This window comes from Penicillium vulpinum, assembly GCF_028829585.1.
Source record: "Penicillium vulpinum strain IBT 29486 chromosome Unknown utg000004l_segment0_segment0, whole genome shotgun sequence".
In the NCBI taxonomy this organism is placed as follows: Eukaryota; Fungi; Ascomycota; class Eurotiomycetes; order Eurotiales; family Aspergillaceae; genus Penicillium; species Penicillium vulpinum.
The window spans coordinates 7,375,236-7,397,466 of NW_026643244.1; the positions used below are offsets into that span (position 1 = coordinate 7,375,236).

At 47.9% G+C, this 22,231-nt stretch overlaps 8 protein-coding genes across 8 annotated transcripts; 4 read left to right on the forward strand and 4 right to left on the reverse strand.

Annotated features, from left to right (window-relative positions):
- Positions 1 to 952: 952 nt before the first annotated feature.
- Positions 953 to 3,486, reverse strand: N7479_011312 (DUF2461 domain-containing protein; the record flags this gene model as incomplete). The annotated part of the gene is made up of 8 exons (XM_057259003.1): positions 953 to 991; positions 1,255 to 1,386; positions 2,062 to 2,264; positions 2,373 to 2,443; positions 2,503 to 2,522; positions 2,635 to 2,688; positions 2,750 to 2,865; positions 2,919 to 3,486. The coding sequence occupies 8 exons, from the start codon at positions 3,484 to 3,486 to the stop codon at positions 953 to 955; spliced, it is 1,203 nt and encodes a 400-aa protein (XP_057106461.1).
- Positions 3,487 to 5,145: 1,659 nt separating this feature from the next.
- Positions 5,146 to 7,877, reverse strand: N7479_011313 (uncharacterized protein; the record flags this gene model as incomplete). The annotated part of the gene is made up of 6 exons (XM_057259004.1): positions 5,146 to 5,928; positions 5,997 to 6,308; positions 6,383 to 6,445; positions 6,509 to 6,925; positions 7,005 to 7,210; positions 7,307 to 7,877. 6 exons carry the CDS (start codon positions 7,875 to 7,877, stop codon positions 5,146 to 5,148), a joined length of 2,352 nt encoding a protein of 783 aa, XP_057106462.1.
- Positions 7,878 to 9,010: 1,133 nt separating this feature from the next.
- N7479_011314 (actin-related protein 2/3 complex subunit 4 family protein) lies at positions 9,011 to 9,854 on the reverse strand (the record flags this gene model as incomplete). Its single annotated transcript, XM_057259005.1, has 7 exons — positions 9,011 to 9,019; positions 9,073 to 9,117; positions 9,169 to 9,475; positions 9,537 to 9,587; positions 9,649 to 9,714; positions 9,773 to 9,801; positions 9,852 to 9,854. The coding sequence occupies 7 exons, from the start codon at positions 9,852 to 9,854 to the stop codon at positions 9,011 to 9,013; spliced, it is 510 nt and encodes a 169-aa protein (XP_057106463.1).
- A 319-nt stretch (positions 9,855 to 10,173) lies between these two features.
- On the forward strand, positions 10,174 to 11,904 carry N7479_011315 (ubiquitin-specific protease UBP6; the record flags this gene model as incomplete). The annotated part of the gene is made up of 2 exons (XM_057259006.1): positions 10,174 to 10,189; positions 10,241 to 11,904. 2 exons carry the CDS (start codon positions 10,174 to 10,176, stop codon positions 11,902 to 11,904), a joined length of 1,680 nt encoding a protein of 559 aa, XP_057106464.1.
- A 432-nt stretch (positions 11,905 to 12,336) lies between these two features.
- Positions 12,337 to 13,249, forward strand: N7479_011316 (PaaI family thioesterase; the record flags this gene model as incomplete). Its single annotated transcript, XM_057259007.1, has 2 exons — positions 12,337 to 12,756; positions 12,872 to 13,249. 2 exons carry the CDS (start codon positions 12,337 to 12,339, stop codon positions 13,247 to 13,249), a joined length of 798 nt encoding a protein of 265 aa, XP_057106465.1.
- A 745-nt stretch (positions 13,250 to 13,994) lies between these two features.
- N7479_011317 (putative MFS drug efflux pump) lies at positions 13,995 to 16,117 on the forward strand (the record flags this gene model as incomplete). Its single annotated transcript, XM_057259008.1, has 8 exons — positions 13,995 to 14,147; positions 14,199 to 14,277; positions 14,333 to 14,391; positions 14,446 to 14,602; positions 14,653 to 15,032; positions 15,089 to 15,461; positions 15,522 to 15,652; positions 15,707 to 16,117. The coding sequence occupies 8 exons, from the start codon at positions 13,995 to 13,997 to the stop codon at positions 16,115 to 16,117; spliced, it is 1,743 nt and encodes a 580-aa protein (XP_057106466.1).
- A 226-nt stretch (positions 16,118 to 16,343) lies between these two features.
- On the forward strand, positions 16,344 to 19,055 carry N7479_011318 (ribonuclease P/MRP protein subunit POP1; the record flags this gene model as incomplete). The annotated part of the gene is made up of 2 exons (XM_057259009.1): positions 16,344 to 16,682; positions 16,752 to 19,055. 2 exons carry the CDS (start codon positions 16,344 to 16,346, stop codon positions 19,053 to 19,055), a joined length of 2,643 nt encoding a protein of 880 aa, XP_057106467.1.
- A 318-nt stretch (positions 19,056 to 19,373) lies between these two features.
- Positions 19,374 to 20,312, reverse strand: N7479_011319 (Mic19 family protein; the record flags this gene model as incomplete). The annotated part of the gene is made up of 3 exons (XM_057259010.1): positions 19,374 to 19,916; positions 19,987 to 20,044; positions 20,254 to 20,312. The coding sequence occupies 3 exons, from the start codon at positions 20,310 to 20,312 to the stop codon at positions 19,374 to 19,376; spliced, it is 660 nt and encodes a 219-aa protein (XP_057106468.1).
- Positions 20,313 to 22,231: the final 1,919 nt, after the last annotated feature.

Below are 22,231 nucleotides of genomic sequence, written 5' to 3' on the forward strand. Positions count from 1 at the left end.
TAATTGCCCAATTATCTGTCTCGTATATAGTAGAGTATCAAATTGACACCATGACCACCGGGGCATACTGGGCCGATATCCGCGAACGCTGCCCAAAATCACCATAAATGAACTTCAACCAAGAACCAACACACTAAACTCCGCAATTGTATACTAAAAACATTCCAGATACACACTAAGAAACAAACCCATACTCAGTCAAAATAGATAAATGAAGTTCATTCCAGACCAGGAAGGTGCTCTCCAACCAAAATCTGGGACGGAGCAGAACCACCCGGGTCTTTCAATCCACATTGCTTGCAGGCCCAAGGTTAGCCTAGCGGACATGCCCGACAACGGGCCGAACGCGGGCGCTTGCGGTGATATATAATGCGCGTCAACTTGAGTATTGGAGTACTTTGGTACTTTCAATTTTTCCAATTCAATTTCTCTGCAGTAGCTATGTTGTACATTCCCGTGTTTTTGGTTGGGCAGGAGTGTTAGATTGTAAAAAGGTTAAATTGCATATTTGTATGCGGGCGGTTTGCAGTACGCACACGGGTATAAAGTGTCTAGAACTGTATCTGTGTCATGTTTGGAGGAAAATGCAGTAGTAACATCTCGATTTGGACCATTTCCCGTTCCGATGCGGTATGCAGATATTGCAGGGTGATAATTGCAGTGTTTAGGCGTTATTCCAGGAAATCCAGGAAACGACGAAAGAAGCCATGTGCAGGAGGCGTCAAGGTGGGGGATCCCGGGTTTCAGTGCAAAGAGACAAAAGACCCGATAGAAAAATAAAAAATATATTTCAATGTTTCCATATTTCATATTTCATATATGATATTCTCATATATTCCATATATATCAGAAATCAGAAGCCAGAAGAGTTGAGAAGTGGAAAAAAAAAGGGTGAAAGGATACATTGAAACTCTTCGAAAGGTCAAATAGACGCGGGTGGCTTTCCCCAATCTCACTGATCGGGCATCACTACACTGTTCAGATACGTCACCTGTTGAGCAAAGAAGCGGTCAGTCATACTCCGGAGTAGAAGGTTATTGTCTCCCTTTCCGGTCTTGTCAAAGCGGGAGGAAAAAAAAAAAAAAAACCAGAAAAAAAACAGACAGCAATGCTGATTTGGCGGTGGATACGCAAGAGAAAAAAAGAAAAAAAGGACGGCTAACACCGCCAAAATGGCTAGCTCAGGTGGAAAACAGACTAGTCAAGAGGGGGACAAACCCGAGGAAGATCGGGGAATTGGGAAATAAAACTTACGAAAGGCTCCATAATCCCAACCAAAGTAGTAATCTTCTCTTGAGCATTGAGATCATGGTCTTCAATGGGCTTTCCAATAGTGAAACTGCGTAATCGAAGTAATTTGATATTCTCGTTGTCTGCCGAGTAACCCTGAAAGAGTGTTAGCCTTTGAATAAAATCCCTTTTTTTTTGTTTTTCCTTTTTCAGACGTGGAGCCCTGGGCGTTGTGAACCATGGAACCAAACTCGACGGCGTGAGAACGCAATCCTAACAAGAAATGGCCATTGCCCGATTGAGATCAAGTCTGCCAAATATTGCTTTGGGTTCCATGGTTGAATCTCGGGAAGTGAAAATTGGCCAACGGGTTGGCCTTTCCCGTAACCACGTGCGAATGTCTTCCATAACCCTTCCAAGGTTCCATTTGGATGTTTTAGAACAATTTGAGAAAGTCTTGGGGTCTTGGGTTCTCTGGTCATGTGAGATTTCCTTTCTCTGGCCTATGCACACCAAGACACCTTTCGGGTCAACCAGAAAGGTCTGGTCTTCATGCCATTGCCAGATTTGAAGATGGTATTCGATGGAGATGGGTGGGAATTCCGTCATCTCCGACAAGACCAATCACGGTCGGACGATAGAGGCAACATGCCCAACGCTCAATGGCAAACCTTGTGCCCCCCTTACCAAGACCATCCCAGCCCATAAACAATAAACAAACCAGCTGACAATGCAAAGCACGATGTGTTGATGGGAAGGAGTAAAGTCTGTCTCAAATGGAAAACGTACTTCACATTGGGATGAGGGGGGAATAGACAGAAATCTTCCTACCTTGGGCTTGGTCTTCAGAGCAGACTCCCTATTGTGATGTGTAAAAGCGTTCACAACCGCATCGTCATCGTCGGCCGCCCCCTTCAGAAACTCACGACGCATCTCCGGCGCCCGGAGTACCTCTTTCAAGCCAGCCGAGTTTTCGTCGATGTCCTCTCGCAGCAGTGCAAGTGGTTCCGACTCCGGGTTCCACAGGCCGCAGCCTACACACAGCGTGGTATTAGCCGCAATGGATGGGAATCAATAAAAAAAAAGGAAAGGCAGGATGACGATGGCGATAGTGGAAACCAGTTAGGGGGAAAAAAGCCTACCAACAAAACAAGAGCCTGGCTGGAAGTGCACATAGTATGCTGCGTACGGGCCCTTCTTACCGGTCCGAGACCTGCAACAATGTTCAATGATTCTCTTCAAAAATAAATGCATTCAAACATTGACACTTACCAAGCAGCAGAGAAATGCGTCTATACATTTTCAGTCAGCACAAGCACCTGCTAACCGAAGCCCACAGTACGACACACACATCCGCCACACACGCAAACATGCGACAGTGACTCGGAAGGGAAGATAGCCTACCTTGTACGGGAGTGGGTTCTTGCTGAAGCGAATATCCCTGTGGATACGGAATACCTGGCACAAAGGTTTGTGAGCGCCGGACACAAACAAAAGACAGAAGTATTTGCAAGCCTACCAGGTCCTTCGGAGGAAGTTCAGGAATGGTAGTGTCTACCCCTGCAATCTTCGGCGTGAGGGAATCAACGAATGTCTCAAAGTCCTTCTTTGCCGCTCGGTAATCCGGATCATGCGCTGTGCAAGTCAGCCAGCCACTCGATAGCCGAGGTATATGTTGGAGTTCTCACCTTTGAACCACTGGCGGTCATTGTTGCTAGCTAGATCGATCAAAAACAGCCTAGTATTGGGGTGCAGCGTCTCATCCTGGTATGGGGTCTTCCCCGCGTCTCGGGCCTTGGGCTTTGCGATGATAACTTCTTGTCCGGGCTCCAGGCCCGCTCTAACACCCTCACGCCATAGTTCCTTGCCCTTCATAGGATCACTTCCGCTACTGGTGCTCTGCCGTTGCTTCCCCTTCGCGCTGGATTCCTTCGCGTCCTCGTCGGTGTCGGAGTGTTCTTCCGGCTCCACATCGTCGGGAGATTCCTCCTTCGCTTCCTCGTACACAGAGCCAGAGGATTCCTCAGAAGAGGCATCAGAATCCGAGTCGGGCTCGTCAGGCTCGTCGGAGTCTTGAGGCTCGAAGTACTTGCTCTTGCTGGTCGTGGACTTCGCCTGGCGGAGCGACAGGTCGACGTTTGACTTGACCCGTTTGACCTCCGGTCCGGCGGCGGACAGTCTGGCTGAAGCGCGTCGCTTTGACGCCACAGGCGCTTCAGGCGACGCAGGATTAGGCCGAGATGACCGTCGAGGCATAATTAGATGAATTCAATGAAAATGATTGAACTTGGTCGAGTCCTTTTTTTTTTTTTTGGGCTCTTCTTCTATGTGTTGAGTATCCTTATTAAAAATTTCTGATTGTGTATCCACCAACTTCAAAAAAAAAAGCAGAAAAGAAGCCAAATGCTGTAGATGAAGATAAAAAAAGTGGTCAAACAAAATCAAAAGGGCCCGCCTTACAAACCGGCTGTAATAAACGGCTCCGCTTTTTAGTACCAGCGCCCTTACGTTTTTTTCCCGCCTTTCCCCCCTATCAGATGTATCATATGTATAGAGACATTTTACTTGAAAAATGATGCAAAGAATGTAAAGAATGCAAAAGATGTCGTGGACAGCCGTCCGGTCCCAATGAGTGTATATTCCGATCTCGATCTGTGGAGCGGGCCGACCCATGATGCGATATCGGTGATTGTTTTGGGCCACGACTAGCACTAGTAGCCGTGCTCAACATATTGTCGTCCTCTTAAGGATCACAGAAGGTCATTGACTTCGCAAAGAGCCCCAGACACGCTTGTATGCTGTCTCGTACTGTCCCATCCTGGAGATCCTGGTATCCGTGAACTTGGGTATGCGAAATCGTACGATGGGCGCCTTTGCATACTATACAGCGATGGTAAGCGGCCTGAAACAAATGAAGATCATCCACTGCATCTGGCATGCTCATATCATGACTATCTCGGTGTATTTCGTCGTTACGTTGAAGGCAGTTGGATCCCGCACCATGAAGCGTTAGCTGTGTCTCAACGTCACTACTAATTCAAAATGATCCCAAAAACTCAGCTGGTATCGACATAGGCCCTTGACTGAGTGGCAGTCATACTCCCTCACGCCTGGTTTCCTTTTTTCGGCCGTATCGCCTCCGTCTCTCCAAGCAGATTGTGGCTTGCAGTGGTCTGATCTCCGTTAATGATCGATGGCTTGATCTCGTGATAATAATAGCTGAGGGTTGACTTCCCACAGCTTAGCCATAGAGACATAACTCCCAAATCAAGATCAAGAGATACAAAATAAACCAGATGTATAATAATCCAGCAAGAAGATAGGGATGTACTCAAAGCCCTGAGTTCAGCAATCACCTGGAAATAAGGAGATGATGCTGAAAGAACCCTGACCATCCTGCCACCTAATCCTGATGAGCCTTACAAATGTCCCTCTATATGCATGTTGCCGCAGAGCTACATAGCCTACAAACAACCAAAACCAACGCCCGCTTAAAGAAAATCTACTAGAAGCAAAAAGAACAAGAACGCAGAAGTAAACTCATACACAACAATTGAAAGCAACGCAAAACTAGCTAGTCAACTAATTTAAAAGTGACATGAAAGCTAGAAAAAAATGAAACTCAAATGAGTTTCTAGTCCAGCGAGTCCTGAAAACCGGCCAAGCTTATCCCGAGGGCAGCAGCCGCGGATTCTGGATCTCGCTGGAAGAAAAAGCAAATGGCGCAAGCGCCCCGGAGACAAGGGTTTTTTTGAATAAAACTGGGTGGATGTCTCCATACATCCACCCAGGGAAGACAGAAAAAGCAGGACGCAAAACAAGCAAAAAAAGAGAGAAAGACAAGACCATTGCCATGATGACAGACCAGGAGTCCTTGCTTAAGGACTGCAGGTCCAGGGTATCCACCACGCCTGATTACTTCTTGCCGGAACGTTTGGCAGCCCGAATCTCATCAAACGCCTTGTGATCAACGTTCGACAGACGAGTAGCGTCAGAACGAGATCGGTGGCCAGTGCGAGGAACCGGGGGGACGGGTCCGAAAGGGTCCGAGGACGATCGGACGTTCTGCGCAGTCTGGTGAGGAGCATGGTAGATAGGCCGGATTGGAGACTGGCCGTGAGTCGAGCCTGCCACAGGTACCTCCTCAGACTGAGACAAACGCCAGCTGAAGTTGCGAGGCTTGGTTGCCACGGAGGGATCACGCTGGTGTGGGGGACGGTAGGGAGCGGCCGATGCACGAGGACGAGGAGTGGGGGTGTCCGGAGGATATTCATCAATGCGTTGAGAGCTAACGCGAGAGGTACCAGGGACATTCCGGTTGTTGCCAGCTTGGCCAATCGAGGTCTCCCGAGAGGCACGGCTGGGGTCCACGGAGGCACCGCGAGATGCCGAAATAGTGCGCTCACTATCAACAGAGGTCACACTGTGGGTTGGTGAGGAGCCAGGAGCAGTTCCAATGGTCGAGATGCTGGATTTTCTCTTATGTAGCTGTTGAAATCCAGTAATGATGAACTTCCGAAGAACAGTCGCTTCGTAATTGATCGCATCCCTGAAGACCTTGTTGCGGGCAACGTTGTCATCCCACTCAAACCAGAACTTTCCGAAGATCTGCTCGATCTCGGGGTGAGTATGCTTGTTGATGAGACCGTCACTCTCAGTGCGCAGAACAGATCCGTTAGACATGATGTAAGCATAGAACTATACCGAATTCAAAAATGAATTAGCAATCTTTCAAAAGAAAACAAACTCTCAACCAAGTTACTTACCTGGATGGCTGCAGGACCGTGTCCAGGAATGTAGACCAAGCTGTCAAAGGGGAAATAAAGGCACCAGTCATGGTCCATTATCGCAATCGCGTTAATATCGCGCGACCACCAAGCGAAGCAATATTTCATGCGAGGATTGAAACCAGGGCAATGAATTCCTGCATGCACCAACTCGCTAAGGAGGCGGACATCAAGACCAACTGTGTTTGACTTTTGCATACGGTCCGCGAGAGTCTTGATCAAAGTACCAAGGGTCTTGAAAATCGCATTGCGGTGATGCACAGTGTAAAGATGAGTTGCGTGCCACGGGAACTATAACAGAAGACAAAGAGTATCAGTATGACATCGAAGGGCAAACGCATATGAAAGGACAATGATTAACTTACCTTCCAGACGGTAGTGATGAAAGATTCGTAACAACGCTGTGGAACCTTACTGGCAAATACACTCTGCAATGCGTTAGAAGATCAATGACATAGAAGTGGAGAATATAAAAAGGAAGTGAGACGTACACGGTGAGGTTGCTCTGCGTGACGAACAAGGCAAAACAGTTCCTCGTCGGTGAGGAAGCCATCAAATCCAGTGGACCACTCATCTTTGTTGACGAGCTGAACAGGCTTTCCATTCTCCCATGAAATGCACTTTGCCCGGGGAAAGATAGCCTTATGCAGCTTGGCCGGGGTGCTGAGCTCGATGTCAACATGGCGATTGCCCATACGTGGGGTGCTGCCAGCGTCATATGTGTGATTGATACGCTTGACGGTGTCTTCGGCATCTTTGATGTTTCGGAATTCAACATAGCAGTCCATGGTCTTACCGGTGGATCGTTCCATGATGATGTGAATCGGACATCCTTGAGAGGATGGGAGCAGGTTGGCACTGCGTCCAATGAACGAAGTCACCTCTTGGCGAGTCACAGTGTAAGGGATCTGAGTATAACAATCGTTAGTAGCGGAATATTTAACAAAATCACAGGAAGCAGAAATCATATGGTTCAAAGAAACTCACATTAGAAATCATCAACACACCATTTCGAGAAGGTGTGTGCATCTCGGCGATGCTACCGAAAGGAATTGAACAAGGCTGCAAGAGCTCTTCAATCGAAGAACTTTCAAACCGTTCAAAATCCCCATTATTGGGGACCTCACCCGGCTGAAATGGCCAACCCATGTTGATGCCGTCGAATGTAGAGAAATCGGGTTCGAGGATCCTTGCTGTAGTGCGACTGTTATTAGTGGGGTCCAACAGGTCTTATGGTGATGGTGCAGCTGGTCGACCAGTCACGACGAAAGGAAAAAGAAGTTACTTACTTTTGTACCACTGAGGAGCAAGGCCCAGAGGATTGTGGTAAATCCGAGGAGGTATCGACTCCAAAGGAATATGATAAGCTTGAGACTGATTGACTTGAGTCTGATGGTCGAGAGCTGAGTCGACCTGGGGTCTGAATTTGAGAGGATTTGGATAGGGCCCAGGTGCTGGGTCAATAGATTTTGCAGGAAGATGAAGGGGTAAAGAGGAAGATACTGGAGGATGGATGGTAGAAGAAGAATATGAACTTCGGTGATGGGAGGAGATAAAAGAGGATGGGACCGAAGAAAGAGAAGGATAAGACGAGGAAGCAGGAAGATTACCAGAGGCCTGGGAGCCTAAAGTAGGGTCAGAGGACACCTTCCTGAGAGAATCACCATTGCCAATTTGGGAAGATGGATGTTTGTGATTGTCCGAGTCAGTCACAGTGCTGTCAGTCACGATCTGTGACTCTGTGCGTGCTGTCTCATTGATAGTTAACGTACTAAGAGAGGCGACCAACTTGCGCACAGTTGTCGACCAGTCGTCAAGCTCGGGGGTAAGCTCGGGCAAATGCCCGTATGGTTCACTCATCTTAGGGTTGACTTCGTAAAGTGAATTAGATAGTGCGTGGAGAGAAGAATATTTACGAGGGAGAGTGCGTGGAGATAAAAATCAGCTATTTATATGCGTGGAATTAAAGTGCCCAAGATTTCGAGTACGTCTTGTTAGGAAGGTACTTCAGGTGTTGTCGAGGGATTGCTTGTATTGCAAACCCCCTCCACAAAATGGTCGACTTTGAACCTCACATTTCTCAATAAATTTATATGGGATGTAATTTTTGAAATTTTTTTAATTGTAATTAAGCGAGGTAAGATACTATATATCTCATTTTCTTCAAGATTGCTGCTTGTGGTAATATTGAAAAATTCATTGAACATCGAGGCTAGAAATGATTTTGTATCGGTCGAAGTTGCCTCAGAAGTACGTTTTATCACGACGCACAGGCAATCGCGGCGATTTCTATTTCCACGCACTTCTGACGGATAAAAATAATTTCCACGGACTCCTCGCAAATATTTCCATTTCGCCCATACATTTTGCTGCACGCACTGATTCGTCCCATTATTCCTTTATTCACGCACTGGGTCTATATAATATTCATTCTTCACGCACTCTTTACTTCGACATACTATATAGGTCTTCCAAGGTTCTATATTGTGGCTGATTGTTCGTCTTATGCTTAACTCACAAATGATTGCTACTGTAAACAGACTTTGATCTACGTCGTAGGCTTTTATTAGTATAAACGTCAATGGTAGCTCTTTGGCCTGTAAGGTTTCTCTAAGCTACAAGCTCTTGGAGATGTTGTGTTACTGTTATCAACCTACCTTTGCTCTTTGGTATACCTAGGTTCTTCTTCTTGCTTATGTGATTACTATACTATATGGATAGTGCTACGGAGGTAATTTCTGTCGTAGCGAGGAGGAACCAGGGCATATGAGAACAGCAGGCTAGCATACCCGGCGAGGAACGAACTACACCGGTAGCAATAGCCTCCATACTACTAAGAAACCAACTGAATCTGGACAGAAAACATCTATCGCTGAACATCGGTATAAGGTTCTCTCTTAATCAATGCAAGCCTATGCTATCTGTACAGGAGTAGAAAGTGGGAAACACAGGGCCATTCATTATTCGGAATCAACAAGAAAACGCTGAGCAATTTAATCGAACTGGATGATCGTCAGCAATTGAGTCAATGGTAGATAGCTCAATAAGAACATACCGGTGTCAGGAAAGACTCGGCAACAAATCGAGCACGGGCATTCAACTAATAAGCTGTTAGTAACTTGTGACGAAAACAATGGATCCCTACACATACGAAGAGCTTCATCTCTGAGATCTCCTTATCCACCTCTTCCATGAATTCAATCACGAAATCAATTAGCTTGTGGGTAAGCATCTTTTCCGTGTGGAAGTTGGTAATGAGGAAACTGATGTCATATCCCTCCACTGGCTTCCGGCGCAAAATGAAGAACGATTCTGCTCGCTGGGTGAGGAACCGAGTGAATTTGTGGACAAGAATGTGCTCAATCTCATCTGCCTGCTTGATTCTGATACTTAGGCGTACAGAATTGTAGCTTGGCTCAATTTTCACCTTCTCATTCTCATTCCTGCTGATGTGCAGCCTGTAAAGCCATCAATACGTTTGTCCAATGCGACTTTGGGAGAAACGATAATTAAACGTACGGGTTGAGTAGGATCTCGGGCGAAGAATTTGCCTCAATCTCCGGGCAGTTGCTGGTGAAGTGGATTATATTAGCATCTTTCATGTCTAATATTTGCAGCATGGGCGACTTACTGCCGTTCGGATGTCTGAGAAGCGAAGTTGGAGATCGTAAGGGCCGCGGTTAGAGATGACCGAACACTAGTAAAGTAAGTGTGAGGAAGCTTGCCACTGAATAATTTTCAAGCTCAAAACTCACGCCTGAAGGTAGGGTCGGAGAGATTGACTCTGATAATCAATTAGTATAGAACGAGCTGGCTGATTGGAGCTGTACCCACCATGGTGAGGGGTGTTTGTTGAGGCCACAAGGATGCAATTGTTAGGCGGAATAATATAGTCGGAGTCTAGTTGAGGAGAAAGTGAAACCAGCCCGTTGTGAGGACCCTTCGACCTAGAGCAGTGAGCACGAAAGGCAGTTCTCTGGATAACAGGTTGTCCTAGGCAGAAGAGGAGTTGACGTCGTCGGGGCGGGCGGTGATGATAGTGGTTGGGCGGTGAGAGACCCCCTACGCTTCCTCATCTCAGGCTGTTTACCATTTGCCCCAGGAATCGCAAGCTCTTTATCCTTCTCACATTATCCATCGCCAAAAGTTCTTAAAAATGGCGGCTATACCGAGTAAGTATGGATGTATCGACACTTATTGGACCACTACTAACGGATACACAGTTATTGTCAAACACGCCGGCAAGCGCCACGAAGTCGAGCTCGATCCTACGTCGAACGGCGAAACACTCAAGTACCAACTATTTTCTTTGACTGGCGTGGAACCTGACCGCCAAAAGGTATTGGTAAAAGGCGGCCAGCTTAAAGATGATACACCCCTTTCGTCCCTTAATGCCAAACCCGGGCAGATGTTTATGATGATGGGCACCCCGTCCGGAGGTCAAGGTTCCGTTGACCTTGGTCGGCCAAAGGAGACCGTCAAATTCCTGGAAGATATGACCGAGGCCGAGGTAGCACGGCAGGAAGGTGCCACCCCTGCCGGTTTGCAGAACCTAGGGAATACATGCTACCTCAACTCTTCCCTACAAATCTTGCGGAGTGTCCCGGAGCTCCAGGAGGAGCTCAAGCGGTATCGACCAAGCGGAGGAGCTGGACAATCGAGTCTGTCAGACCTCAGCAGCTTTGGTATTGGTGGCCTTGGAGGTTCTCGGGATTTGGCCGCTTCTCTGCGAGATCTGTTCAAGCAAATGTCCGAGACCCAGGAGGGTATTCCTCCACTGATGTTCCTCAATGCTCTCCGAGCTGTCTTCCCTCAATTCGCCCAACGTGACCGAAATGGCCAAGGATATTCCCAACAGGATGCCGAGGAGGCTTTCTCCCAGATCTTGAATCAATTGCGGGCCAAGTTGACAATCACTGAAGGTGAGGGAGAGTCTGCCACTGCCACCTCATTTGTTGATAAATATCTCGCGGGGCAATTCGAATCTGTCACCGAATGTCAGGACCCCGCTGCCAAGGAACTCGGCGAGCAACCGAGTCAAAGTTCTGATGTGTTCTACAAACTTGATTGTCATATCGGAAAAGAAACGAACCACCTGCAGGATGGAATTTTGGCCGGTCTCGAAGAGGAAATTGAGAAAAACTCTCCTCTTTTGGACCGCAATTCTGTGTACAAAAAGCGTTCTCGCATTGCGCGACTGCCCAAGTACCTCACGGTGCATTTTGTCCGATTTTACTGGAAACGCGAGACACAGAAGAAGGCTAAGATTATGCGCAAAGTGACTTTCCCTACTGAGTTGGATGTTGTGGAGTTCTGTACCGAGAACCTCCGAAAGCAGCTCATCCCTATTCGTGACAAGGTTCGCGAGATCCGTAAGGAAGAGCTAGAGGTTGAACGTGCTCAGAAACGTCAAAGAATTGCCGAAGAGCGTACAGAGCGTCAGAAGAAAGAGACAGACCTTGGCGAAAGCGTAGAGCCAATGCAGAAGAAGAAGGCCACTGAGGAGAGCAAGTCCAAAGCCAACGACAAGGACGGCGATAGCCAAATGGAGGAAACTTTCAAAACCGATGCCGAGTACGAAGCAGAAAAAGCGGAATCTATCCGCGTTGCTAAGAAAGAGCTCCAGGAACTTATCAACCAACGGGGTGCTGGAGACAGCGGAACCAACCAGTCTGGTCTGTATGAGCTTCGCGCCGTTATTACCCACCAGGGTGCTAGCGCCGACAGCGGTCACTACACTGCATATGTCAAGAAACAGGAGCGGGATGAGCCTCAGGCAGGCAGCAAGCGCCGCGAGGCAGATAACAAGTGGTGGTGGTTCAACGACGACACAGTGACTGAGGTGGAGGCACAGAAGATCGAGACCCTTTCGGGTGGTGGTGAGTGAAATACATTCTACAATCCAAGAGCCATGGCTAATCACAGATCTAGGTGAGTCACACTCTGCCCTCATTTGCCTCTATCGCGCGATTGACCTGCCCAAATCCGAGTAAATGGGTTTCCCTTGGCATCCGTTCACATGAGAAAGAAACCTGCAAATGTTGCCTCTAGATGAATAGAAACGATGAACATGAATGATGCTCGTCTGCCATGCCTTAAGTGTTACCAATTGATTGATTGTCTTAATGCATTACTATTATCTACATTCTGTAATTCTGCATACATACATATTTAGATTTCTTTCGGTGGAAACGACATCGGGACATATGTAAATGACTAAGGGTGATACACACGTGACTTTGTTGAGCCTCGGCCCAAATTGTCCAAAGCTCCAATTGAATCAACATTCTAGTTCTAGAAGAATGGCAATGTGACCACCATGATACATTATCGCAGCATCATACAGTCGACCCTTCGTGGGTCTTCGATACAGACACGAAGTTTTTGGCGATCAACGGTCCGAAACGTCAGCACCGCGGCACAAGCAAATGCCTCACGAAAACCATCAAGTTGGACGCGCCGCCTGATCTACGCCGGCATTTTTGGGACACTTGGCGTCAGTACAGGGAAATGGCTGGACAACAAAATTGCGGCGCCACCGGCTCCTGGGTCATTAGAGGACCAAATGGAGCTTCAGGAAATCCAGCGGGTGTTCGATATTGGACTCCCCATTGTGCAGGAGCTGCGCCATAATCCCGATTATGTGGAAAAGGATGTCTACGAAAATTTTGCGGACAAGCACAAAATCCATCGGCTGACATCTGGCTCCTTGGCTGGTAGTAGGGGCTTTGGATTTCAGGTTGGTCTCTCGTTTTCTCATTGAGGTCCGAGGCATGTCCATATATGAATGCCGAAACCTTTTGACTGCCGAACCTCGGGATCCCGCTTTGTCTAACGATTCTCGTATATAACAGAAAGTCTTTTGGAATGATAAAGAGAAGAAACTCATTAGCGTGGTCTTTTTGGGACCAGGCCTTGAAGGCTGGCCAACCATGGTCCACGGGGGCGCGCTAGCTACTGTGATCGATGAGAACCTGGGGCGCGCAGCCATTCGGCATTTCCCAGCGCGAACAGGGGTCACTGCCAACCTCAAACTGAACTACCGAGCGCCAGTCTACTCGGACAATTTCTATGCCCTGCATACTACTCTAGATCAGGAACAGAGCACGGACGCCAAGGCATATGCCAAGTGTGAGGTCCGTGATATGGCAGGCCAACTATGTGTCGAAGCAACGGGACTTTTCGTTGTTCCCAAGTCATTCAAGCTGAGCATGGTTGGGGAGTATTTTTGAACGTTGGAACTATCCACACTTTCCTCGCGCTAGATGGCTTGATATCTATACGGGGCGGCTTTTGTCGATCGTGTGACTTCTTCGAAACTTCGGCCTAGGCTGTAATAAACTCAGCCCCGGCCTTCTGGCCATTTTGTACGAAGTCAAATCAAAATCAGGAGGTTAGTAAGGGAAAAATAGACCTCATATATGAACCACTTCTGTACAAATATATGCTACCTGATGACTTCTAAAAGATACAATCAGTGTCTCTTGTACATGTAACCAGGTTATAAATTCAATAATTAACCTCTGCTCCGTATTTGTTTTCTGATTTTATCGGGGCTGATCCCCATTCTGGCATAGGCCTCCGGAGGTATAATCCTGATATGATGCATCCACTTTTTCTCCACGTTTTCTCCCCCGCATTTCCCTATGCCCAGAATTAACAGCGCACGCACTGGGAATTGCCAAGCTGCCTCGGTATTCTCTAGAGTTCAAGCATCATTGCGCCTACCTGATTCAGCATGAGCTTGTCTTCATTTCCCCACTCCTAATCCATTACATTCCGAAGCTGGCATTCCACCGGTTCAGTGACAGAGTTAAAATGAATTTGTATCCCTTGTCTTTTCTTCGAGACTCTGGATTTAATTTGAATATCATCCGCATTTCGCTCAGTCGAATTTCAATTATAACCATTTTTGTTTGAGTTGCGGCCAAGGTCACTACTTCGTTTGTACTTCTCTTGTTTACAACTGTGCTCGTCATGGCGGATTCAATCCTTCAATCGAATCGACCGGTCGACGAAAAGGCTGTAACTCAGCATCATGAAAATAGTGACACTTCACAGCATAGTCACCAGGAAGTGGCTCGACCGGGTTCAGAGGAAGCCATCCATGAGTCTGAGAAGGATATCCCAGTATGATCCAGCTGTTCAACTTGCGGTTGCGACAATACTGACCATTGAAAGATGACCTTCCGTCGCTTCATGGGCTTTACTGCCATGGCTTTCTTGTGGACTGGAAGTCAGATTCCAGTCTACCTGTTTGGTACGTCAAAAACCAACATGAAAGCTATAATACAATTCTGATACCTTTTCTCCAGGTGGCATCCCTCCCTACATCTATGGAGACATTGGTGGAGCAGACCGATGGGTCTGGTTTGTGAGTGTATACTCATTGAAGTATAAGGCCATTGACTAACGGGCTTCTGTTTAGGTTCTTGCAAACTTGCTTGGCCTTGCTGGTGTATGCCCTTTTGTTGGATCTCTATCGGATTTAATCGGACGCCGCACAGTGGCTATTATTGGAGCATCCCTGATAGTTATAGGCATGATAATCTGTAGTACAGTGCACACAATGAACAACTTCATCGGTTTGTGCTTGCTCAGATATCGAAATAGACATTCGCTGACATGGACACAGCGGGCATGGCCATCGCTGGCGCTGGTGCCGGGATCAATGAACTGACAGCACTGGCTGCAACCTCCGAGATGGCACCGATTCGAAAGAGAGGAGTCTATGTGGCGGTTCTTATCTTCACCATCGTACCATTCTGCCCGTCCGTGCTATGGGCTCAGCTTGTCGCGTATCACAGCCATTGGCGCTATGTCGGTGCGTTCTGTGCTGCGTGGGGCGCCTTTGGTCTGTTGATCACGATTTTGTTCTACTTCCCTCCCCCACGAGTCAACTCAGTTGATTTGAGCCGAAAAGAGATAATTGGACGGATCGACTTTATTGGTGGGTTACTCAGCATCACTGGTCTAATTGTTTTCTTGGCCGGTTTGCAATGGGGTGGATATATGGTAGGCTTGAAGATATCATGTGCAGGGCTACATATCTTACTGACATATCAATTTAGTATCCATGGACATCTGCACATGTTCTGGCACCCTTGATCATCGGATTCCTTCTGCTTGTTGCTTTTAGTTTCTGGGAAATCTACGGAGCCAAATACCCCATTTTTCCATCTCGCTTGAAGCAAGAGCCTCGGACTCTGGGTCTCACCCTCGTCATTACTTTCATCTCCGGTGCTAACTTCTTCTCCGTGCTTATGTTCTGGCCCACGGAATCATTCAATGTCTACGGCCATAACCCAGTGGACGTGGGTGTTCGCAGTCTCCCTATTGGCTTTGGAATCATGGCAGGAGCATGTATTGTGCTTGCACTACTAAGTGTTCTTCGTGGGCATAACAAAGAGCTTTTGATTGTTAGTAGCGTTCTGATGACTGCAGGTGAGTCTTCTTTGTGCGTTTAAGAGTCCCCGCCAAGCTAAATTTTTGTTCCAAAAACAGGATGCGGTGCCATGTCTATCGGCCGCGCCGATAACCTGTATCAACTCTGGGGTATTCTCATCCTTGCTGGTCTTGGAATTGGAGGTATTGTGGTGCCAGCCTCAATTATTACCACAATCATTTGTCCCGACGTACGTTGCTGCTATAAGGGAGGTGGTTTGACTGCTGACATTGGATTTTGCTAGGATCTCATTGCCACTATCTCTGCGCTCACCCTCTCTATTCGCGTGGTAGGCGGTGGCATCGGCTATACCATTTACTACAATGTCTTCATTTCTAAGTTTGTCCCCGCGGCAACACACTATATCGGTGGAGTGATGATGAAAGAACTCAATATCACCGACATCAAACTGATTGGCGAAGCAATCGAGCTAACAGGTGCCTCGTTGCTGAGTGAGCTGCGTACGATTCCTGGTATTGCTGGCAACGAGACTGCATATCAAATGGTCGTAGAAGCTGGTCAAATTGCATACGCTGAGGGATATAAATGGGTATACTATGTTAGTATTGCATTCGGTGCCGTCTCTATTGTGGCTGCCTGTTTCTTGGGAAACATCCAGAAATATATGACAGATCATGTCGCCGTGGTAATGTGAGGGCGTATCCCAATATTCAGGCAGACTTTCTTGCACATGTGTTCGCTTACAGGGGATGTGTCTAAGAACAATGTATCAGAAATGTGATCGGAAATATTCAAGAAAGTAGAGGCGAATAGTAGAAGACCGGTAAATAAGGCTATCCTAGGGCTGCCGATCATGACGCGCCAAGCCCGGGAACTTTTTTACTCGCAAACGTCGATACACACAACTTCAATCAGCAGCCATGGCGTCCAACCCTTCCGCGAAGCGGAAACCTTTAACTCCCTCGGGTCCTCATGGCGCAGCCGGGGCATCTCGCAAACGCGCTAAAACCTTTGATGCGCGCACCTTGGCTGTGCAGTCGGCCGACGCCGCCCTCTCCGCAACTGGCGAGCTCGATGTCGCCGCCTATTCTGCAGCTCGGGCATTTGAGATCCAGGCTCTGGAGGAGGGGATGCAGCGATCTAAAAATGCCCTCACGACGCGAGCCTTTCAAAAAGTTCCCCGTACACTGCGGCGGCGGACGGCGAGTCATAATGTGAAGCGAGTTCCGCGGAGGTTGAGGGCTCGAGCCAAGCGAGAAGTATTCATTGACAATGCTCTACGAATTTGCGAATAGCATTTGGCTAACCCGTTATTTCAATCATGTTAGATGGCCGAGGATAATACACCTACTGTTACAGCGCGCAGACGCAAGCCATCCCAGATGATGCGCATTCGACTTGATACCGCTCGGCGGCTGCAGGCTATCAACTCCAAAACAAAGGCCCGACGGGCAGCCACGAAACTAAAGCGGGACCAAGAGAACCAAACTTCTTTGGAGAAGGAGGGAAGCCATGCCTTCGATATTGCACCACGAGTCCCCAAAATCAAGAAGAACAAGCTATCGAGGCCTGTTCCAGCAGAGCCCAAGTACCGCAAGCGCCAACAATGCAAGACGTGGCTACCTACTCATTTGTATCATGCAAAGCGAGCTCATATGGCCACAACCAAAGACCCGATTTGGCGCTTTGCTGTTCCCTTGTCCCCCACCGAGAAATGCTATCGGCCTACGCACCGGGCTCGAGGCGCCCGGGGTGCCGTGGCATGGGATATGAGCTATATGTCTACTATTCAGTTGGAAGGAACAGAACCAGCTATTCAGGCTGTCCTAATGGGAGTGGGTGTCGACGGGGACAACGCATGGGGCACCAAGGGAAAGAAATGGAGAGCCGGGACTCGGTCTCTACCGGCCTGGACTTTTGAAAAAGATCACCCGAAGCGTCCAACTGCACCAGTGACATTGATATGGTGTGCTAAGCAGGAAGACGTTGAGATGGTTGATGCCAACGAACCTCAGCCCAAGTCATCTAAAAAAGATCACCGAAAACTCTGGATTAGAGTCCATCCCTCGGCGTTCCTCCAGCTGTGGACAGATATTCTTGAAATATCCAAATCACAAAGCCCTCCTGTGATGGTCGAAGACCTGCGATTCGAAATTGGCAGTATTGAAATCACAGGACCGGGGTCTACCGAGGCCTTGTTAGCGGCATTGAAACCGATTCTTGGGTCAGACGGTAATGCTCCGTCGGCACAGAGTCCAGAATCCGTCTGGCCATCTCTTCTGGGGGTGTCGAATCCGTGCTCACTGCCACATAATGCCCTGCTCTCTTTTGCTATTTCTGATCCTCGCCTGCACTTCCCGCCTCGCACACTTCACGTCCCCCAAAACGAATCCTACATGAATGACCTTGCCATCTTACTCTCTACATGGCATCCAGACAAAACACAAGGTCCCTCTAAGCTGTTCGACCGATCCACTCGGCTAACAGCGGCCCGTCAGCTCCCGAGCCAGAAGGCTATCAACCGACGCCGCACTCTGGCTGGTCCTGGTAATTTTCCACCCTCTCAGTCGTCAGATCCTCAAATCCCAATCATGATACTCGCAAACAAACCACAAGCTCAGGCCAAACGCAGCAATGCCCCGGGCTCCTGGACCGTATTATTGCCATGGAAATGTGTTGTCCCGGTCTGGTATTCAATCATGTTCTACCCACTATCCAGCGGAGGAAACCCATTGCTTGGCGGTTTGAAGCAACAACAGCAGCTTGCTTTCGAAGCAGGCGAGGCTTGGTTCCCTGGAGATTTCCCGGGAACACGAGCTGGCTGGGAATGGGGCCAGCGTGAGACCAAGAAATCTCGACGTGATTGGGAGCGACATCCTAAGGGGCGGCGCCCTGAGTTCGATAACATTTCGTTGGGTGATGGCCGTCCAAAGGGCGAGATAGGCCACGGATGGGCCTGTGACTGGGAGAGGCTTCTTCAAGGGCCGAAACAGGACAATGCTACGACGGAAACCGCCGATGGCAGCTCAGACAAAAAGCCAACTGAGTCCAAAGAGGCTGAGAAAAACGAACCCTCTATTCCTATCATTCCGCCCCTCAATATTCATAATATTCGTCTCCCTCCGGGCGATACATGCCAAAGCCTGAGTAAGCTTAACAAACCATCCGTCGACGTTTCCACTCTTGCCACGGTCTATATTTCTCTCACCATGCGAGGCACACCCACGCCCCGCGCACGAATCTACCGGCTTCCTACGGATCCAACTTTACGCCAGAAATGGCTTGATCTTAGCTCGGCAAGAATCAACAAGCCTGCTCAACCGAAGCCCACTAAGGGAGGCAACACTGCCCCCGAATCTGAAGAGGCTCGGCTTCTCCTTGCCAAGGCTCTTATTTCATCTGCTGATGGAGATACTGACTCTGAGCCGTTGGACGTGCCTACCGAAGATGACTTGATTGGTTTTGTCACCACAGGAAACTATAATCTTTCCGAAGGCAAAGGAACAGGTATTGGGTCTATCCAGCTTTCGGAGGTATTGGATCCCAATGTTAAGCCATCTGAGAGAAGAATGTGTATCATTCGAACCTCAGGAGAGAAGAGTGGGCGTTTAGGGATGTGGGAATTTATATGATATCAAATTCAAAGAGCTTTGCCCAACACTGGAGATTCCCAATTGTAGTTTGAAACCCCATCTGCCCCAGTCACTCGATACATGTACTTACACAGTATACCTTTTTACTCCGTACTGGGAAAACAAAAGCCTCCCAAGGGTTAACGACAAAGATCCACTCTCATCCATGGATTGACTCTATCCTATTCAGATGAAAACAAATGGAACAAAGAAAAATGCACGTTCTATACATACAGTACAGCAGCTCCCAGCCCAAAATCAGGTCCCATAAAACGTAGAGACTTCACATCAAGCCGCTGTATTCCCGAACCCAGCAATCTAACCCACAATGCGATCCACGAAAGCAGCCTCCATACGCGCAACCTCACGCTTGAAAGCATCAACCTCCTCCCAGCAGTTCAAAGGCCGGCGGTCATTCAACTGCAGACAGCTAGTAACATCTGAGCGGGCCTTAGCGATACCATCATCGAGCTCCACAAGCTTCCTCCGACCATCAAGCTTAATGCGCAGCTGCTCGACCTCAGCAGCTACAGAGTCGCGCGAGATATCGCGCTTAACGGGCTGTGCAGGGGCAGCAGTCTCCTGCAGTGCGGCGACTGTAGGCACGGGATCGTGGTGGCGGCCAGCGAAAGGGATCCGCGGTGCGTCCAGGTTCAGTGAGCCGGCTGGGTAGCCCGAGGTGGAGTGGGCGAGGGGCGCGGTCGCTGCCGTAACGGGCAAGGAGGTGGTGTCTTTGGACTCGGAGATGCGCTTCTCGATTTCGGCGAGCGTTTGCTGCTCGCGCTCGCGGAGGCGTTTCAGTTCCTGCGCGACGCGGTTTTGGATCTCCAATTCCAGGGCTTTGGCGCGGGTGGAGTCGGTCTGTTTCATTGGTGGGTTGTGAGCTTTCTGAATTGAGCTGGGAATTTGTCTAGAGCCATGTTGTGCTCACCTCTGAGGTCGATTGGAGTGCATCGACTAGGTTTGAGGAGAATTGGACGGGAGAGTTGCTGTGCGTGGTTAGGTTAGCATTAGGTTCAGGATGGGTAGGATGAACTCCGCGGTGTCGCAAATAATCATGGCATCTCGAGGGCTCCTTTAGATCTGCAGGAAGCATCTGCCCTTCCGAATTGGCGCCAATTGGGAAGTAGTTCCCGTTCTCTCCGCCATCAAGCACCAAATGCCGCGGAAGCTAAAATCGGGATCGGAGAGCAAATACCTGGAGAACACATGTTGTGACCCGGCCGAAGCCTCAGGCTTAGAGTTTCCAGCACCCATTTTTCGGCAAAAAAGACGAGTCCTGCGAAGATAGAAAGACAGTGATGGTTCGAGATGCCCGCTCACAACCCGTTCAGTTCGGAGGATGTTGGGGGTCACGTGAGTCTAGTTAGTCATCCTCGGCCCGGGGGTGCCAGTTGCTGGTCTCGACATGTATTCTGACGGTCAACAACGATGCACATTGATATTCGAACAATATCGCAGCTTTCTTTGTCGGCAATAAGCTAAACAACTGATAATAAAGGGTTCATTGCGCAACTTCGAATGGCAAATGCAGATTTGCAAACAACATAACCCATTGAACAAGAGAAATATGACAGGGCCAAACAGTAATACTTAGGAGTTGAAACGAGATTCGGTCTAGCCTTGGTCTAGCCTTGATCTAGCTTTCAATGTTTAACCATCAAATCATGCCATGCTTAAATGACATTGCCATAACTAAAGGGCTATGACAGCCATGAATTCCACGCCCAGATGCTATGTGACAGTAAATCAAATACTGTGACTTGTCTTTGCAGAAGTATGTAATTACTATATACATAGACATTCGGGTGATAGATTCCGAGGCTTGAAGTGGGAAGAGACAAGTTCATACATCAAGTATTATCATAGTGTCAGCCACAACGCGAAAGAAAAAGTATAGAAAATAATGTGCTGTTCAACCAAATAATAAGATTGACTACTACACGAGTGCTACATAGTCTCTAAGGAAGGTACTATTGTTCATGGCCATTATCAACCTGAAGCACTTTTTAACGGGCCAAAGTTCCATAAATCAAAAAGCTTGCCCTAATTTCACTTAATGAATAATACTAAACAGGAATAGTCAGCTGCTCATGCGACCTCTTTCCTTGACGATGTAGGTATATTTGGCCCGAGATGATACATATTTGGGAAGTTATACATGAGTACAATGCTCTTTTCGCACATCTTTTTTATATGTATATACAGGTGGTAAAAAGCATGAATTGCGTGGATAACTTTTCTATGCATAGCATTTGGAAAAACAGTCAGCCCTGTCTTCAAATGGTCTACAATAGTAGTTCTACCTAATTACAAGCCAATTGAACCTCACTACATATGTGATAATAGTGAGAATGAAAATGGAAGATACATATGACGATCAGGAGATTTCGATGTTGAAACCTTAGAGAATTTGTACGTGGCTAAGAAAACCTTGGAAGAATAACTACTCCGTACTAATAAAAGACAAGCCACTTGTCTCATCATCTCCATGGGGTTTCAGACATCCACATTCGGGATTCCGTGCATCTCGGGCCATTTGACCACCTCTCTGGGGCCGATCATGCCGGGGAATGGGGCCGATCTATCCCGATCATCTCCATGTGTACATTATGTACATGTACAGCACATATGCGTATAAGCGCGACATAAATGTCAATGCATTCAAATAACGCAAATCAATGCAACAATACACATTTGGGTCTGCGCGAAATACTATAAGGGGTTATTCCCCGTGCGCCCCGACGTGGCATTTTGCATATTCCCGTCCCCTGCCCCGATCTTAAGTTGCTCACCGGTGAAGTCGGGGGGAAAAATATGCAACGAAAGAAGAATTGACCAGTAATAACGTACATATCGTATCCCCACACTGTCTAAGCCTGTCAAATTTTAAGTCTCCCTGTTCATGGCGTCATTGAAAAAACGAAAATCAAAAGTTACGAATTCTCTTGGAATGCACAGGCTGCTTTCGGTCATAGATAGCATGCTATAGAATACTCAAAACAATGTTTATTGATCCTCCTTATATTGTTTCAAGAATTAATTCGAAAGCGTACAATATAAAAATCAAGTAACTCTCTCCGGTGAACCCGGCAATTCCCCGATATCCTAAAGTACCTTGTAGATACTTCATTAACAGTGGCAATTATCATGGTGGGGAAAGTACTGCCAAGGTA